Consider the following 19,190-nt stretch of genomic DNA (forward strand, 5'->3'; position numbering starts at 1 on the left):
TGCATTCTCAACTTTCTTCGTCCCTAATTCAACCGAGCACAATACTTTAAGATCTACCGTTTCAACATGCCATTTTCGTCTCGTTGAATTAGATATAAATTTTCGACTCAAACATTAACTCCAAGTTTTGGATAACTCATTTAGTGAGAGCCGCTATCACCACAGAAAGCTCTCGTTTTTATCTCGATAAAATTTCTTCTGTCTACTGAATTCAAAAGCCCATAACGCTGCCAAAAACTTAGTTTGAACTAATTCTACATTGACTAAATCATGAATTCAACAATTTGAACGTCGAGAATATAATAGAGATCAAAATGTTACCTACCCAGAATGAACTTTAATATTAACGTTAAAATGTTTATGATAAATGAAAGTTAGTTCTATATAATTTTTTATATGGTCGATCTAGGAGGCCACTTGAAATAAATAATTTTAAAAAATGATTTATTAAAAAAAGATTGATATATAAATTTATTAATATTATATTGTAAAAATTATAATTCTCTTTCTTCCATGATTAAATTTTACATCAATTTTGTCATTTGAAAGTCAACCTTAATTAAAAATTAGGTGGAAATTTGAAGCATTATTTCAAAGCTTCTTCCCAAAATAATAATATAAAATCAAAGATTTAATAAAATAAAATAAAATAAAGTCAATATCATACGACAATTATGCTTTTGTTTAGATCTCAAAAACATTAATTAATTAATTAATTAATTACATACAGCTGTCGTGGATCTTGGTTTTATTTATTTCCACCAAACATGAGATTTTATTTCATGATTTTCTAATTTAATTTGTTTATAATAAATCGTTTTAAAAATAATTAAACATTTTAATTTCAAGTTCATCCATCACATTTATAATCTAATCAATCTATAAATAATTATTTATATAAATATAAAAAAAAATTAAAATAATTTTTTCATCTACTCATAGCTTCTTAAGACTAAAAACTATCGCTACGAGCCGATACGAATTCTTCTAATATGACCCGTCCTCACTCACATGCTGAAAAAGAATGTGAACATTGTTGGTATAGATAGTAACTTTCATGTTCTTTAAGCTTTTCTTAGTGATCATATTGTCAGGATCGTTATCATTCAGATGTGATCTCAGTTTATTCATGTATCTGGTTTTTATTCGAGTATCACAAAAATGAAGAGAATCCCTAGTGAAAACATGAGCTGGAATGAATTTAAATTTTGTTTTATTATTATTATTATTATTATTGGCAAGTGGGTGTGATAATATTTGAATTCATGGTATATGGAATATTCTTTTATTATAATGGACAAAGAACATGAATAAAAAGATGTCTCCATTCCTTTTCAATAATTTCAAAACAAATGTCAAAATTCTTTAAAGATATCAATATTTTCATTTTAGTCCTTCAATTTTAAAGTAATTTCAAAAGATACCCATCCACCATTTTATATATATATATATATATATATAACGATATATTTTTAAGTTATAATAAAAGGGTAAATAATAATTTTAATTTTTTAAATATTTCCGTTATGTCGGATGGGTTTTTGAATTTTTACACGTTAGTTGTCAAATCAATTTGTATCATTTATTTTAACGAACCATTCGAAACTTCGAGTCAACAATTTATTGTGAATATTCTAAAAATCTACACTCCCAACCCCACACGTTTTCGAGCGAGAAAGTTATATTGTCGTATTGCTTTTTATTATTCAAAATTTCTTAAAAGTAAAATATGTTCATAAATTTGATTGTGACATTTAAACTTTTACACCTTATTGTTTACGTCAAGGGTTAGGTCTCCATTGTGTATTGTTTTCGATGCATTTTCTTAATAAATTTCATTTAGTATTTAGAGCGTTCTTCGTAATCGTTTTTCGCTCGATTCAGTTTTATCAACCTAAAAATTTAAGTGAATGGGTTAGGGTAAATTTAATAGTTTGTTAGTTTGAAATTTTTGTGACTTGAGTAAAAGAGTAGATATCAATTATTATTGAGCTATACTCATTTTGTACAACGTTGCATGCCCATGATTTGAAGGTTTTTTTTTTCGAAAGAGTAAAAATTAAAATATGGTCACATGGAAGATTACCTACAAACCAACACGAGTTCTTTTACTATGTTTTGTTCTTAATCACATGTTTCGTAAAATAATTCACAAGAAACTACCCACGTACATAATTTCTCCCAACTGAGCTTACTTTACATTGAAGTTAAAATGATTGAGTAATCAAAAGGGAGATGCACGTGGTTGTATAAGTAGTAACCATCAATTGTTTGTAGCATTTTTGACCACTCTATTTAATAGATCACTCTTGTTCGGATATGGTCTTAGTTCATTCACATATCTACTCTATATCATGTTAAACCATCAATCAACCCAAAAGTTTAAGCTAAACAATAACGAAAATTAATTTTTTTGAGAGTGTCATGTTAATTTGTACGTATTTTGGGTAGAAAATTATGAGTAGTTGATTTGTGATGTCCCACATCGGTTGGAGAGGAGAACAAAACAATGTGTAAACCTTTTCTTAGCAGATGCGTTTTAAAGCCTTGAGAGCAAACCCGAAAGGAAAAGTCTAATAGAACAATATCGACTAACGGTGGATCTGGGTCGTTACGTGATTCATGTGAAGGTGTCGTGATCGTATTTATTGGTGAGGTATAGTTGAGAAGAGTGGGGTTAGGTTCATAAGAACAGTAACAGTTTGTTGAAAAGTAATGAGAGTTTTTAGTATGAAACAAGAAGAAGAATCCAAGTTTGAATATATCAACAAAAATAGCTATGAGTGGATACTCTTTTTGTTTGATGAAAGCTGTTATTTTTACTGGAAATCAGTGATATTCCTGCAAATTCATTTATGAATCTCAACTTAATTGGTTACACCAAAGTTCCATTAATTCAACTTGGATGCATTGGAAATTCATCTACAAAATTCTGAAAGCAATACTCTTTAAACCCTAAAATACATATTCACACACAAAATTTAATCAACAAATATACTCACGGTCACGGTTAAATTAGATAGAAATATTCTCGATTTCAATTAGGCATTATATATTTTGACGCTTAAACTTTGAAATTGTTCTTGGATTGAGACTACGTGACGTCATATATGATTTGACGCTTAATATTGTTTTCTAGTATAAAAAATATGGGGTACGAAAAATGAAACACCTAGATATTAATAAAAGTTATAATACAATTCACAAAATAAAAACGGTGAGCTACTAATTACATGAATAATAATGCTACAAATGATATCACGTGCCTCGTAGTTTCAGTACAACCATGCCAATTTTCATCCATTATAAGAACAATTTCGAAAGTTGAAGTGAAACTTTTCGAAAACTAATCGAACAACTTTACGTAATAGAATGTTATATTTGATGGAACGGTTCATTAATTACTCTCTACACCGATCACTTTTTGAAAAATGAGGTCTTTTGAGTCTATGGAAAGCTAAAAAAAAGGTATTGTTTTGCAGCTCTTTAGCTGTGATGAACTCTAATGAAATAGTTTCATTTGAATCCATAAATAACAAATCCTTCCAAATGAAGTTAGGATTAATGCATACCAAAATTGAAATGATCGGACCTCTCAACATCCATGGATTTTAGAAAAGGTAAAATGGAGGAAAGTCAGTCCCCATTGTTGCTTCAACCTACTTTTCTTACTTAAAACAACAAATGCTATCATTATTGTGCCCAGAAACTAGACCTCAAATAAACATTCACGAAGCAAAGTTGGCTTCATATATCTTGGCCACCATTTCCATTTTAGTATGGCTGCTACAATAATCAAGTTTGATCGACTCAAATAGCTGAACTTGATTACAACTCTTCTTCTACCAATAATTCATAACAATTTAGAGTGAAAATTATCCAAATGAAAACTTTTAATAAGTCCTCGAAACTTCAAAAGAAAAGAGCCGTATCTTGACAAAACCAACGTCTTGAGTTTACAGGTGGAGAAGAGCAGACATGGGAATGCAGGTCAACGTCACTAGGAGAGTCATTCCATTTAGGGACGAGCACAAGTCGTCTCTAGAACTTTCAATAACAACATTAAACCCTGTAAAACTTAGAGCTCATCTTACTCTCTTCATCTCCCAAATTTCCCTTACCTTCGACTGTTAATTTTAATTACAAAGAGATAAATCAATAGAGATCGAGATTATCTTTCATTAATAATCAGCAAGTACAGAAATCAGTAATTTACCACTGATAGAAGCTTACTCTTGATGAAGTGAAGCAATGATTGCCCATTCTTAGCAATCGAAACAATCAATAAAAGGATGATATCTTACACTTCAATTTGTATTATTTTCTGCCCTTTTTGAGTAAATTGAGTACCTGCAACTTCAGATAGTTTTTCTAAAACAAACCATTGATTCCTTTGTTAGCTAGCTCCACACTGCTTTTCCCTAGACCCCCTTTGCTTCATAGGAAAGGGTGGTGCCAGCCAATTTGGAAACTATCGATATCACTTTTCCCAGATTTTACATTCAATAAAGACTTCTCCTTTACCACTAAACAACACTTTACCAAAATTCACGCATGATTGCCTAAAGCATAAACACAATTAAAGTTACTTGCAAGGAAAAAATACATCTTGAGAAAGAAATCAGAAAGAATCTGATCACCTACTAATAATTATATAAGATATTGCCAAATCTTCTATAATGTATGGCCTCTAAATAAGTGAGAAAAAGAAGCATTATGATGTGTTTAAGGAACAAAGCAAATATATACACCTATAGTTAAGAAAAAGAAATGTGTGTTGAACAACTTGGAAGGCTAACAACAGCTCATTTTACTATATTTGCTGAAATATCCCGATGGGTCAAGTAATTTTGTAATGAGAACATGCTACTTCTTTTCTTTCTTTTTTTTTTTTTTTTTTTTTGAACTGAGTAGCCTCTATGCTTCTTTTTTTTTTTCACATGTACAATATTTGTATGACTATATGAAGAACTGAAAAGGGGAAAACAAAATAAATATCCTCACGCAAGATACATACAGGATAAAGCCGAATTGATTTACTGCACCTTCTACAAGTACATCAGCTCCCATTAACCGCTGCATGATTTTCTTCATATTTTGTACACATCTAAGCCCACATGGGAGCAGAAAGTTAGAAGGGTTGCATATTATCCATGAGGCTGAAAAGACAAAGAGGAAGGTACAAATAAGCTTACCTGAACTTCTTCCAAGAGATTTTGAAGTTCAACTTTTATCTCAGTAAATGGAGGCCGATTGACCGGATCTGCATCCCAGCATCTTTGCATCAAATCCAATACTTTAGGGTGCACATTTTCGGGAAGATCCGGGCGTAGTCCCTGAAAACAGATTGTAAAATCTAACCCTTGAATACTGCGTTCTGTCAGGTTGCTAAATGGGAAATAATGCAATGCTTTGGACTCCATACCAAAAACTTGAGGAATTCTAAAGAAAAGTAAAAAACCAGCAACCGGAGAATTCTTCTAAATATATCCTCAATTCATCCTAATTATCTGGACTTTTGTATATATTTATCAGCAACCTTTTTCAATTGCCCTCATCTTTCCTTTCACAAACTTTAAATTGAATTTTCTGTTCAGTTTTCCCATTCGTGTATCATAAGCATGAGTTTTCTTATCAAACGGAAATTTATACAACAGCTACGGTCAAGTTTCCTCATTTATCATTGATCAATAGGTGCTACATATGGGAAGGAAAAAATTGATCTTCTCATATATTTTTAGTAAAGCGCCAAAAATTAGGACATATACAAACCTGTCTTACTCCTAGGGCAGCTTGTAGCGGTGTCAATGAATCATAAGGAACCTGAGATGCCAAAAGATTGGGTCAAAAGGATAATCCCAAACGTTGGAGTAATTATTGTATAAATATTAAGCGATCAACAAAATAATAATAAAGATATCTAACCATCTTATACATAATATTGCTCGGTATAACTGCCCTATTATATAACAGGAAAGTGAAAAAACAAAGAAAATTTAGCATTGTAGTCAGACTTGAGACGTACCTTTGCTGTAACTAGTTCCCACAGCACAATCGCAAAACTGAAAACATCTGCTTTCTGATCATACGGCAGATGATTTATTACCTTGAGGTAAAAATTATTCATCGCCAAAAGATTGAAGTCAAATGAAATGCTGTCAATACTATAAAATACAATTTCTAAATTCAGAAATTAAGTTGGCTTAGTAATTTGTAAATCTTAGTAGTGAAAGTTTTACTTCTGGCCTCATGTCTTAAAAAAAAAAATGCATAAAAAATAAATAAAAATTGGAACTCCATGTATATTATTGAAAATAAAAAAATCAGTTTATCTATGTATACATAGAGCGAGAGAGAGAGGAAACACATATTTAAAGAAAATAGCTATTTCATAGGGCAACCTTGCACTGAACCAACAAATCAGTCCCAAGAGAAATTTTCAGGCATTTCCAGTAAATACAGGACGATCAAATGGTTTTAACTTCTAAGAGATGAAAGATCTATTAATATATATACATATATACACAGAATATCCACTGACAGATCTATCACCTCAGGCGCCATCCATCTATATGTTCCAGTTTCCGCTGTCATGACTCCTTGGCTCTGGAATCGCGCGACACCAAAATCTGCCACCTTTACAACCTTGAACACAACAAGAGGGCATGCCTATTACTCGTGAGAAGATTGAAATTTTATCAGTACAAGCTCATAAAAGCACATCAATAGGCGTATATAGACTTATATCCATGCCCTCTATTAATTCTCCATAAGTTAAATGAAAGCGAACAGAATCCTCAGATGAGGCTGACTAAGTCAACAGGAAGTAATTGTAAGGTATACTATTGCAGAAAATTTACAATAAAAAAACATGATGTAAAATTGTGAGCTACGTTAACAGTTTCCTAACTTCATCTCTTTAAATGTTGGCATTACTATTTTTTAACAAGAGAATATCCAAAAGCTAAACAACCCAAATCCTGCTACAACAAACAATGAACAAAATATTGCCGACTTTGAAGTAATAATGAGTGTGTGCAATCGGTTCAGAAGTTACAGAAATGATCAAACAGCCAAAGGATCCTAGCAATGTTAACCAATAATACAAAACGCCAATTCAAGAAAACAACAGACTAGTTCAAAGTAGCAGTTATACATGAAGACACCATATATATTTCGTAGAGGATAACATGACACCACTTAATATATTGACCTTTACAGGCAGCTTGGGGCAACAGTGACTGTTAATTATTGATGGTAGAGTGAATTACTTAGAGCTTAGAGCTATATCTCGTTTGTATAGCCGTTTCAGTTTGGTTACCCTGGTTTTTTACCCATTATCTAAGGGAGGGAATGACTTCTTTCAAACTCCAAAAAACTTTGAAATATATTTCATTTTAATTTTATTTTCCAACACCTAATACAAATAAAACCCGTTTGACATTAAAATAATCATTTAAGATGCCTACACTACTACAATTCAGAAGCTAACAAAGCAAATTGCAGTAAGAATAAGGTTCTAGTCTTACATGTTCAGTGTTCATTAGCAGATTTGCTGTCTTCAAATCTCTATGAATAATGTTATTTAAATGTAAGTATGCCATTCCTTCACAAACATCAATAGCAAACTTCAGCAGTTGCGACAGCTGTAACACGCAATGATTCTTGTGCAAGTACTCATAAAGACTCCCTCCAGGCATATACTCTGCAAGAAACAACGAATTAAGATTTATATTCCACAATACAAATAGAACACAAATACAATAAAACAGAAGAAAGAGAATTTAAGATCACACCAGTTGGAAAGACATTTCAAGGGTATAGTAAACATACAGTTGGAGAGACAGAAGTTGCAATAAAATTTCCCTACTCTCTTATTGTTGCAACAGTCATCCCTACTAAAAAATCACACCAAAGTTGTGATCCCTACATCAAAAACTACTTTCATGTTAAACTGATTTTATGGTCTTCCATCAAATTAGTTGATATCAAAATACTCTTGATCTCCAATGGAAACTGAGACAGCTTCATCAATATTTCAATTTTAGATTCATGCTCCCAGCCTCCCAGGGTACCAATTAGATAGACATGACATACTTATTTGTATTGAAATGGTAGAAAGATCAAAATGGGGAAGAAATTAGAGCCCTCACCTCAAACTCTATAACTACCTATCTACCCCACCTCAAACTCTTCATTTCTTCCCTGTGGTCTTCCAAGACATGTTATTCCCAGGCTTTTGTGTATCTTAAGACAGTAAAAGTTTTTTTTAACACCTTTTCAAAGAGAAAAAAAAAAATCATCAAACCAATTCTTTTCTCCCCCCCCCCCCCCCCCCCCCCCCCCCCCCCCCCACATACTTATTTGTATTGAAATGGTAGAAAGATCAAAATGGGGAAGAAATTAGAGCCCTCACCTCAAACTCTATAACTACCTATCTACCCCACCTCAAACTCTTCATTTCTTCCCTGTGGTCTTCCAAGACATGTTATTCCCAGGCTTTTGTGTATCTTAAGACAGTAAAAGTTTTTTTTAACACCTTTTCAAAGAGAAAAAAAAAAATCATCAAACCAATTCTTTTCTCCCCCCCCCCCCCCCCCCCCCCCCCCCCCCCCCCCCCACATACTTATTTGTATTGAAATGGTAGAAAGATCAAAATGGGGAAGAAATTAGAGCCCTCACCTCAAACTCTATAACTACCTATCTACCCCACCTCAAACTCTTCATTTCTTCCCTGTGGTCTTCCAAGACATGTTATTCCCAGGCTTTTGTGTATCTTAAGACAGTAAAAGTTTTTTTTAACACCTTTTCAAAGAGAAAAAAAAAATCATCAAACCAATTCTTTCCCCCCGCCCCCCCCCCCCCCCCCCCCGGTAGTAGACAAAAAAAATAATAATAATGAGTCCTTCGCTTCCTTGTGCTGTCTAATAACCATCACGAAGTATTGCATGACGAAGACACCAAGAAGTCTTGTCTATTTGCCAAAACTATTGTTAGGTCAATTTCAGACGCCAACTTACTCTCTAAGGACGGTGACTATTTCTGGTAACAATGAGGCCCTCAATCAAAACCTTGCGTTAGAACCTGAAGTTAGGAGAGCTTCACTAGACCAACTAACTTCTGATTGTTGCAGAACAGCACTTTTTTGCATGCAACTCTGGTCGGTAGCAGGCGAACATTTATCAAGATAGATATGTAAACTAAGCAAAGATTGATGATGGAAAAAGAAGAAACAAGAAAATAAAGAAGGAACACTAGAGCAGAGATTTCTATACCTGTTACTATACACAAATGTGGAGAGTTTGTAGATGCACCTATAAAACGAACTACATTTTTATGCTGGACCTTCCTGCATATCAGATTAATTAAGATCCCTTCACAAAGGATGTATGGCGGTAGATACACCTATAACAAATTGATTAAAACATAACTCTGGAAATTATCCCTCAATAATGTTGAGATAAAAGGAAACCATTATCAATGGGTAGGGGAAATGTGAATTGGAACATCAAAACAGTTCCAGGAATATGAAGATTTTTTAATCCGTAGCACCTAACCAATATTGCTATCTGCTAAAAGATTATTTCAATACGAATGTATTTAATTCTATTACCATCACTGAATGCCAAGAATTTCATGAACATCATATTTTGTAATTCCACTTTCAGGAGTGCAAGTTTATTTCTGATTAATTAATTGAACAGTCATAAATTTTAGGAAGTCTCTTTCCAAAGCCACCTATATGTAAAATAATCTAAACCTGATCACCTCTAAAAACAAAATAAAGAAAGATATCTCATAGGTTCATCACCATTTAGTCCATATACTTTGGATCATTCCATTTTAGTACTTTCAAGCGTCCAATGTTAAACCATATACTTTTAATATATCTTAAAATGATTCCACATGGTTAGTTTGAAGTTAATTTTTATCGAAATTAGCTATATAATAATAATTTCATTAAAAAAAAACACGATGTGAATATGATTCAAAATTTTATAGGAGAAAGGCTAATAGTCTGTTTTTGGGGGAAAAGTTCACATAAACCAACGATAGGGACTATTTTTAAGGTTCATTGAAATAATAGGGAAAGTAAATTTGGACAATTGAAAGTACAAAAACCAAAATAGAACAAGCCCTAAATTATATGGACCAAAATGATATTTTAACCTATTTCATAATATCTATCATAATGGGTGAAAAATGTGCATCTCCCAATGTGTACACTTTCAACATTTTTCATCTTTCTGTCTGCATTCCCTAAGTTCATAAACTCAGATTTGATAGTTTTCCAAAAAAATATTATTATCACACATCAAAATTACCTGAGAATTGCCACTTCTTGATTGAATTCATCCTCTAAATCAGCATTTAGATCTTCTGATCTTAATATCTTGACAGCTACATCTTGACCAAGATATAGTCCATGATACCTGTAGACAAGTAAAGCAAAATGAGTCACATAAAAAGGCTGTCAGAAATCAAAGAAAAAATAAATAGCAAACATCTAATTTTATCATATGAAATTTGAATGAATGGCAACGATGACTGCTTAATTTATATTATTATTATTATTTATATCAAGAGTGTTTGAGCCAGGTTGGAACAAATACTAGAGAGGTGGTCACAATAGCTTGAACTCACTCCCTCTAAGTCCTAGCTTGGACTCGTTCGCTCCAAACCCTTATTGACCATTAATGGTTGATGGTCACTTAACTTTATTGCTCAATTTGAAAATAATACGAGTCTTCAACTTCCATGTCACATATCACCACAATATACCCAGATGTAATTAATTCAGATGCAATTTTTGTAAGCTCCTAATAACGGAACCATGGTTCTAGACATAGTCAAATGAAAGTGTGTTTTTTGTTCAAACTTACAAATCACCACAAGATCCAGTTGCAATTTTTTCGCCAATCTTCAGCAACCGTCTATCTATTTCCCAATCTGCTGATTTTGTCTGGGCGTCTAATGCTTTCTTGACTGCTGAATGAGAGTGTGAAGAACCAGACCACGACCCCTGCATTCCAAAGTTGTGCATTATTTTCCTTATATTCTCTCTTCGGGAAGGAAAAAAGAGGTTCAGGCAATAAAAAACAAATCACTAAAATTTTCATATGACAAAAAGACAAAAATAATAATTGGTTAAAGTATTATAACTTATTGATGCGGGCATTTGCTGCAAAAATATATAGGGACTATTACTCATTCAGCAATAACCATTTCACTTAATATCTCTTATAAGGAATCATTTCCAAAAGACATAGTTTACCTCATATCTAGCAACTGCTTTTTCCATAGCTTCGTACAAGCCATCAGTTTCCTGGTCACAAGATTGCAAAGTCAGCAACATTTGGACTCAGCACAGATCCTGTCATAAAGGATACATAATACCAGTCCTCCTTAAAATATTAGAAGGTGGCAGTCCTGGGATAAACCATAATTTTTTAAGCAACCCGTCTGATACAATTTTCCATTTAAATTCTTAGATACAAATGCAAAATGTGAAGAATCTTTGTTAAACATCATATGCAATAATATCATACATGTTTTCATCTCTCTTTATTAATATCCGCCAGTGTCCAGATCAGCTTGCACATACCTCAATATATTAAGATGTCAAGATTCAACTGATGTGTACCTCAGCTATTCTTAGTAGTCAACCGTCCAACCCAACTACATTTGATTGCCAAAGCACCTCATAGACACTAAAGTTGATAAGACCACCATAACTTAACCTATTCTCTTTGACCTTTTTATTATTTACATTTTTACCCTAATTGACCACTAGGCCAATCCATAAAAATATTTAAAACAGACGTTAAAAAACCGCCTAGTTGAATGGACAAATTTATTAGTTTGGATCCTAGCATAGAAATATCATTTATTTTGATTAATCTAAATTCATGTCATTTTCTTTTTCTTTTGTTTAGTTGTTGAGAGAAAAAAAGTTCTTTTAATTTCTTTCGTTTTTTTATAAGTCCCTAATAGGGTAATCTTTTTTTCCACTAATACTCTTACTCCTTGATGGTAGATACCTTCCTTATGTTTAGATTATTCGTCTATTTATGTTCCCTAAGTGAATCTTTAGCCATGTTTATTTTGCCGTGACCTAAGTTTAAAAAAATATATAATAAAACTATGGTCAATGATGATCCTAGGTGGCTGTTGCAAACATGCAACTTATAAGGCCGATGTCAGTTCTCAGAGTAAATCTACAGTTCTTCAACCAAGAATTTTTTTTCTTTTTCTGGAGGCCAGAGAGAGACATGAGGAAGGTAGGACCAAGAAATAATGAGGGAAATAGGGAAAACTTTCAACAAAATAGCAAAGATATACCAGAGTTTACCATCATTCCATATGATAATTGCATATCATGCAAATTGTGGATATGATAAGTATAAGAGAATAAAACCACAAAATTCGACAAGATAAGATAGAAAATGTACAGTACAGAGGCCTAAACTATACATTGAACATATATCACAATACTGTACCTCAGCAGGCCATCCATCCACCACAAATACATCCAAGGAGTAACCATCAGATGTTGAAAAGACATGTGCTTCTCGAATGTTAAGTCCTATATCAGAAAGCAAAGCAGACAGCTAGAAAAAAAATTGAAAACTTGTTAGGAAAAACCAGAGTGAATGCTACCACATTGACATTTTCATAATGTTGATCTACAGAAAAATGACAAGGAGAGAAGTCGAAATTATTCTCAACACCTAGTATGAGCATTAAACGCCCCATAATTGTTCATTTACTGTCCATCTCAGATACAAGCTTCTAGCATTTTTAGCCCTCAATTTGCGTACCCTTGGGTTTGAAGATAGATATATTCCATGCGTTAAATTACATGCATTAATTGATGACCTCTCTGATAGTCAGAAGAACTTTGTGCTTGTGGTTCAATGTTGTCAAGGCCTTTTTTAGGGTTTTTAGTTATTCAGGAATAGAAGTCTTTCGGCAAGATTAGAAGGGTACCATGAAATTTGGGTCAATATATCTTTTCATTACTTCTTTACCGAGTACAAGCTTTTTATAATTACGTCCCTCCATCTATATACATTGGAAAGGTATTCCTCTTCTTACATTATATAGCATTTGTTAGAAACAAGTAATCATATAGTCCTAAGTTGCACCTAAGGGTTCCCTCAAGTATATTTCATTCTTTCAATACAAAAGGTTTCTTGATGAAATAAAAATTCTCCCACCTGCCAAAAACATCTTGTGGACTCTAGTCGTTCAAAAGAGAGTGACAAACACGTAGATAATGTAGCCACTAAAATTGATTCTTTTTAAGAAAAACTATCGAAAAGTTTCCACCCTTGCTAAAAGTTCTGTAGTTCCTTTCGATCCATCTACCAAAGACTGTACCAGAAAGCTAGTAAGAAATAATAAGCACCTATTACAAAACTAAGTGGACCGTTAGGAACTAAAAAAGAAAGAATGATAAATTCTATAACTCCCATAAATGTGGAATTCCAACCTTGATATATGTCAGCTCATTTAGTACAGGAGCATTAAGAACAAGCCACCAAAGAGCATGCCTGGCTAATAAGGTTTGGCTTCTTAAAAGATTCATATACGAGACAATAATAAAAATAAATAAATAAATAAATAAATAAATAAATAAATAAAAGATAATACACAGTCCAGCTTACCTGGCTAAGAAGCTTAGGCTTGTCAACAGTTGAAAATATCACTTCATGTACCGGTACGTGTGAAATACCCTGCCTGCATTGTGCTTTTATCAAACATCTTAATTTCTTTTTACAGAGATGGCCAGAAATAATTATACGTAAAAAATGAACCCTAAGGAGAACTACAAGAATTTTCAGCATGATGAATCCACAGAAATACCAAATACGAACAGGCTTATGATAAATCATAAATTTCATTTTCTTCAATTAAATTGTACCTTTTAGAAAAACTTTCCATATGATATCTCCCATCCATGGCCTTTGAGTTCTTTCTAACATCCAGTTTTAAGTCCTCAAGCTTGGAACAAGGCTCAAAGTCAAGTATATTGCCCCTTATTCTGAAAATCAATGATTAAGAAACCAATTGACATAAATTATTTGTTGAAAGGAAACAAGGTGATTGGAGAGAGGGCAGAAGGGAGGGGAGAGGCAGTTGGCCTGTTGATGAAAATGCAATAAGCCCAAGAATCACCTCTTGTGTGACACTGGAAAACTTTTATCAGCTGCCTCATTAGATGAACCACTTAGAAGAATACTATCAAGTTCTTCATCGTCATTGCCATCTGTTTTAGTACATATGTGCTACAAAACAAAAAGAAAAATGTAGAGCAATAAAACCTCCAACCGCTAAAACAAAGCTGAAACAAACATGTGAACCTTTGGGGAAATGAAACAAAGTGATTGGAGTGAGGGTAGAGTTGCACGGGTATAAGAGAGATTAATACAGAGTATATCGATACGAGAGAACAAACATGTGAACCTTTGGGGAAATGAAACAAAGTGATTGGAGTGAGGGCAGAGTTGCACGGGTATAAAAGAGATTAATACAGAGTATATCGATACGAGAGATTGTTACAGAGTTACAAGGGTACAAAGAATCATTACGAAAAAAGGACAATAATTTCATACCTAAATGCAACGGGACAAGAGAAGAATCAAAATACAAAGATTTTATATTGACATTTCAGACCACCAACGAGTAAATATCCTCCTATCGTCTATATCCACATAATCGGTTTTCAGAAAATCTCTCATTTCTCTTGAACCAAATGACTGAACATAATGCAAAGTTTTCAGAATCCCAAAACAACTATTTCCTTATGATTGTCCTTAAAGTCAAAATTATCATTAGATCTATTTTGGCATGTGGACTACCAGAAAATAAATAAATAAACAAATAAATATATAATAAAAGGAAAAAAATTACAGTACTTTTATATCTTACAAAATATGAATGACCAATGCAGCCACTAACTTATAGAACAGCTTATATCAATCAATATTCAGGAAAGAACATAAATCGTTGTCAAATTATATAACGTATTATCTTAATTCTTTTGTACAACCATCTGACTTTCTTCTGTGCAACCATATTGCTGAAAATCCAGACAACCACATTCTAGATTCATTTTGTATTGGATATTCGAGAAGATGCAGGGGCTGGGGAGGATTATATTTAACAAGCAGAATAGCATTCCTACCCTCCAGGTGCTACCGATGGCAATTTGATGCAGTCCGTCGCAATGTGCCATCCTCAGTTTTTTTTTCTCTGATATTAGGAAGTTCGACCTTCAGCAGTTGTGGTTATGTGACCCCATACACAGTAATTCCAACTTGTCCCTCTCTAACTAGTCATCAATAGGAAACTGATAATATCTCTCTCTTTCTGCAAGCATTTTTCTAATTTTTGCCTCAGGTTATATGTTTTCACCATATGTTTGGGATAATCACACTCTATGCACAAAACTATAAGAACGTTTAGAGCCAAGCAACAATACCCATTAGTTTCCTCTACAAATTTAACAGATAGAATTGAAAAAATACCTCGAGAAAGCGAATGTGGTAAACAGGGCACTTCTCTGGATCCTTTGCTAGAGAAAGAAGATTTTGATGTAACACAACATCTTCCACCTTTTCCATGTTAACATCAAGTCCATAACTGACACAGAATAATTATCAAAAACGAAGTTAATAATTTAAGAAGAATGGAGTAGACCCTCCCTACCCAAAAATACCATATAGCGATGTGATTTTTATAGGTTTTACTCCTATACTTGCCTGCCATTCAGAATTCCATCTTCTATTTTCCAATGAGAAAACATAATCAAAAAGATCATAAAGTAGGGGATGAAGATAAGCCATAAGCGCCAAGCCCAAGCCATTGGATTATTATTTGAAAAAAAACTGAAGTAGTTTTTTATAACATTAGTAAATTTCTTATCCAAAAAAGTCTGAGATGACACAATACAAGTTTAAAAATTCTATAGTACTTCAAGTCTTGATCCTTATGTTAAAAAAATCTGCCTTTCTTTTCCACTCACAAGTACTACCAAAGAGCTTAGCAAGCATAAGAGATGTGATAGCAAAAAAATTTAATCATCAAAATAAAATTTAAAGCGCTTTAATCTGTTCCCTGTGTCTCCAAACAAACTACTAAATACTTTCAGTCCTCATCTAAATTTCAGTAACTTCATCAGAAATACATCATTTTCTAAAGTCAGAAGATGCACTGATGAACTCGGAACATATTAGTTATGTAGGGAAGAAAATGTTGAAATGTGAAAGTCTTTTTTAATGGAACAACTAAGGCAATAACTACAGTGATGACAAGTAAAAATGCTTCCCAAACTCTGAATGGAATCAGAGAAGTACTTTTATTAAAATGAACTCATATAATAGAAGTGAAACGTTGTGAAAGAATAAAAAATGCAAGTGCAATATATGACCCTTAGCTAGCATGATGAATAGAGACTTTATCTTATTAAAGGTCCAGTCAACAAATAGGATGATCAAGTTGAGGGCAACCTCGTCTTCCCCTAACGTTCTTTCAAAGCCAAAGCAAAAGTTCAGTGACCCTCACAAAGATCACTTACGGTTACTCCTTGCTCTTAGAGTGAGTTTTCTTATAACCTTAAAAGCTAAGTAGCTAGTGGCTGTTCGTCTATCTAAGTGGTAGGATGAGCCTGAACTTTTTGTTTTTAAGAAGTGACACCATTTAGGATCAAATTTCTCACCTCGGCCATTGAATAGCTAGGAAAGAAGAACAATATCTCACCATTTATGGAAACAACGTTAGAGGGCTCTTTAGAATATTATGTATCAGGACCATGACTGACAACAACACTTAAAAAAGATTCATTGAAAGAATAAACTGAACATTTTACATGTTGCTATGAACACTAGTTCTAAATTCTAATGTCTAAAGTACAAGTCAATTATAAGCATCTCAAATAATTATGTGCCTCCAGCTCCAAGGAGCATTCATGTAAAACAACTAACCTTTCTCTTGACTTGAATATAAATGGTTATTTTCGTAATCAATATAATTGTATTCTACAGCATATCAACCTTCAATCAAATTACATATGAACTCTCGCCTTCATCCATATCATGACTACGCCATTGTTCCTTCATTGTTTGTAATATTTAAGCACTAAGATGTTAAGCTGGGAAGTTCAACCTTACTACAAACAAGTAAAAATGCAATCCAAATTTAATATATATCGTCTAGTAATAATTATTTAAAAAACCAATGAAGTCTCAATTAACCATTCAATTTCTGAACACGCTTTTAAAATATGACCTAAATTTCAAAAACTAAAACAAGCAATTAAAAAGAATCCGTTCTTTGTTATCAAAAACAGAAAATTCAAAAAAGAAATCGTCATCTCACGAACCCTCCCAGCATCAGAATACAGCATATCAATTACGCAGAGGTGGTAGGATTATGACAGACATGTGATAGAAAGGAAAAATCCCCCCACCAAAATCAGGAATCACTAATCAGCTTCCTAATTCAGTTAGACAAACTACATCCACTACAAATTCCTAGGAAAAAATCGAAAAGCAACTAAAGCAAAGGATGCAAAAAGCACTTACACTAACACTCACACCATTAAAGCAACTCAAAATCAAACACAAAAAGAGAGTGAAAACACATAGAAAACAGAAAATAAAACAAAGCTAGAAACAAAAAGTCAAAAATTCAAATCAGAGTTAAAAATATCGAATGAAACTACCTTGGAGGCAAGCGATTAAAGTGTGCATCCAAGTTCTCACGAAACAGTGGATTAGAAGCGGCCTCCTCATGTCCACTCTCAACCAACCGAGTATAAACATCGTTCCGAATATCGTGGACACCACAGAAGGCACCAAAGCTTCGAGGCGGCGAAGAACTCTCTCCAACACCTTCAACGAAATCCATATCCACCAAGGAATCAACAGAGACGAGGAAAAGCCATTAGGAAAGATAGCAAGATAGGGAAAAATTGGAGGAGAAAGGCAGAGAAGAAGATTAGGATATTTATTGCTCAGTAGAGAGGATCTTTGACTGCTGAAGAATCTTGAGGAAGAAGATGGACTGGTTTGGTAATTTGAAGTGAAGATGGAGGGCAAATTCGTCATAAAGATTTTGAAATTTAGAGGCCAAATAAATAAGCGAATTTCGAAGGTTGTTTTAATAGTTTCTATTTATACTCCGAAAGTTGGTGCAGAATGGAAATGGATACTGGATAGAGTCTGTATAAGGCTGACGTGTCAAAAACGAAGAATGTTCGGTTTAATTGACGAAAATACCCTTCCGTTTTGCTTTTAATTACGAGATGATAATTAAAGTCCCCACGCGGTTCTGTAATCTCAACCAGTTGGCTGCAGGTCATGCTGTCTAATTAACAGCTGTAAAATATGAGATCCTCATCAATTTTTACCAATAACTTTTTTAAACTATATTCTTTTAATTGTTATTTTTAAAATTTTAATTATATATTTTAAAAGTAATATTCCATATATTATAAAAATATTTATAGGTATTTTTAAGTTTTTAAGACGGGAATTAACTATTAAAAAGAAAATTCAAAGCTCTCGAGTATTTATAAACATTATTTAAAACCAACCAGTAGATAATTCATCTTTGATTGTGTGTGTCTTTCAACGATGACCTGTACTCCAAACTGAATTACCTGTTCAGGATTATTGAGAGTGAGTCCCACATTGACTAATTTAGGGAATGATCATTAGTTTATAAACGAGGAATACTATCTCCACTGGTATGAAGCCTTTTAGGGAGCTCAAAGCAAAGTCATGAGAGCTTATACCTAAAGTGGACAATATCATACAATTGTGGAGAGTAGTGATTCCTAACGGTACCCATAGCCAATAAGATTCAAATTTATAAATTAGTCGTGATTCCTAAAATATGATTGATTGAACGTCATGTATATCCAAGGGCTCGAAGTATGCGAATATGTTATACCCAGCATCTGCGTGTATAAAAGCAAAGTGCACAAATTCCAACATTAAAGTCACTTACTAATTATTTTTAATTAATAAGACAACAAAGTTACCATAACTTCTGCATTTATATTATTTAATGTTTTTAAAACATATATTTTTACTAATTATTATTATGAGAACATTTATTAAGTCGAGTTGTAATAGATCATATAAATAAATATGTGAAAAAATTAATTTCATTATGTTTGC

At 33.1% G+C, this 19,190-nt stretch overlaps 1 protein-coding gene across 7 annotated transcripts; it reads right to left on the bottom strand.

The window, feature by feature from the left end:
- Window positions 1-3,727: 3,727 nt before the first annotated feature.
- On the bottom strand, window positions 3,728-18,144 carry LOC111799395 (serine/threonine-protein kinase STY46). Of its 7 annotated transcripts, none has more exons than XR_015420835.1 (18): window positions 17,729-18,144; window positions 15,534-15,648; window positions 14,182-14,291; window positions 13,928-14,047; window positions 13,671-13,743; window positions 12,501-12,611; window positions 11,276-11,326; window positions 10,884-11,023; window positions 10,326-10,433; window positions 9,276-9,349; window positions 7,530-7,705; window positions 6,553-6,669; window positions 6,026-6,106; window positions 5,773-5,823; window positions 5,196-5,336; window positions 5,018-5,107; window positions 4,234-4,562; window positions 3,728-4,127 (listed from the first exon to the last, which is right to left on the bottom strand). XR_015420835.1 is itself a non-coding variant. In XM_023682863.2 (17 exons), exons 1-16 carry the CDS (start codon window positions 17,911-17,913, stop codon window positions 5,060-5,062), a joined length of 1,701 nt encoding a protein of 566 aa, XP_023538631.2. In that variant the 5' UTR covers window positions 17,914-18,144; the 3' UTR covers window positions 3,801-4,562; window positions 5,018-5,059. The 7 variants fall into 7 exon arrangements, 5 of the variants coding, with proteins under 5 accessions (XP_023538631.2, XP_023538630.2, XP_023538632.2 ...); XR_002815843.2 differs by having other exon boundaries at window positions 4,217-4,562; XM_023682863.2 differs by having other exon boundaries at window positions 3,801-4,562.
- Window positions 18,145-19,190: the final 1,046 nt, after the last annotated feature.

The sequence above is a fragment of the Cucurbita pepo genome, chromosome 1 (genome assembly GCF_057944985.1).
Source record: "Cucurbita pepo subsp. pepo isolate OVF chromosome 1, ASM5794498v1, whole genome shotgun sequence".
Lineage (NCBI taxonomy): Eukaryota > Viridiplantae > Streptophyta > Magnoliopsida > Cucurbitales > Cucurbitaceae > Cucurbita > Cucurbita pepo.

Coding starts and splice junctions, on each gene's coding strand:
- LOC111799395 (XM_023682863.2), bottom strand. CDS start 17,913: ATGGATTTCGTTGAAGGTGTTGGAGAGAGTTCTTCGCCGCCTCGAAGC. Junction 13,744..13,927: donor ATGGAAAGTTTTTCTAAAAG/GTACAATTTAAT, acceptor AGCACAATGCAG/GCAGGGTATTTCACACGTAC. Junction 7,706..9,275: donor ACATTTGTGTATAGTAACAG/GTATAGAAATCT, acceptor TGTTTCTTGCAG/AGTATATGCCTGGAGGGAGT.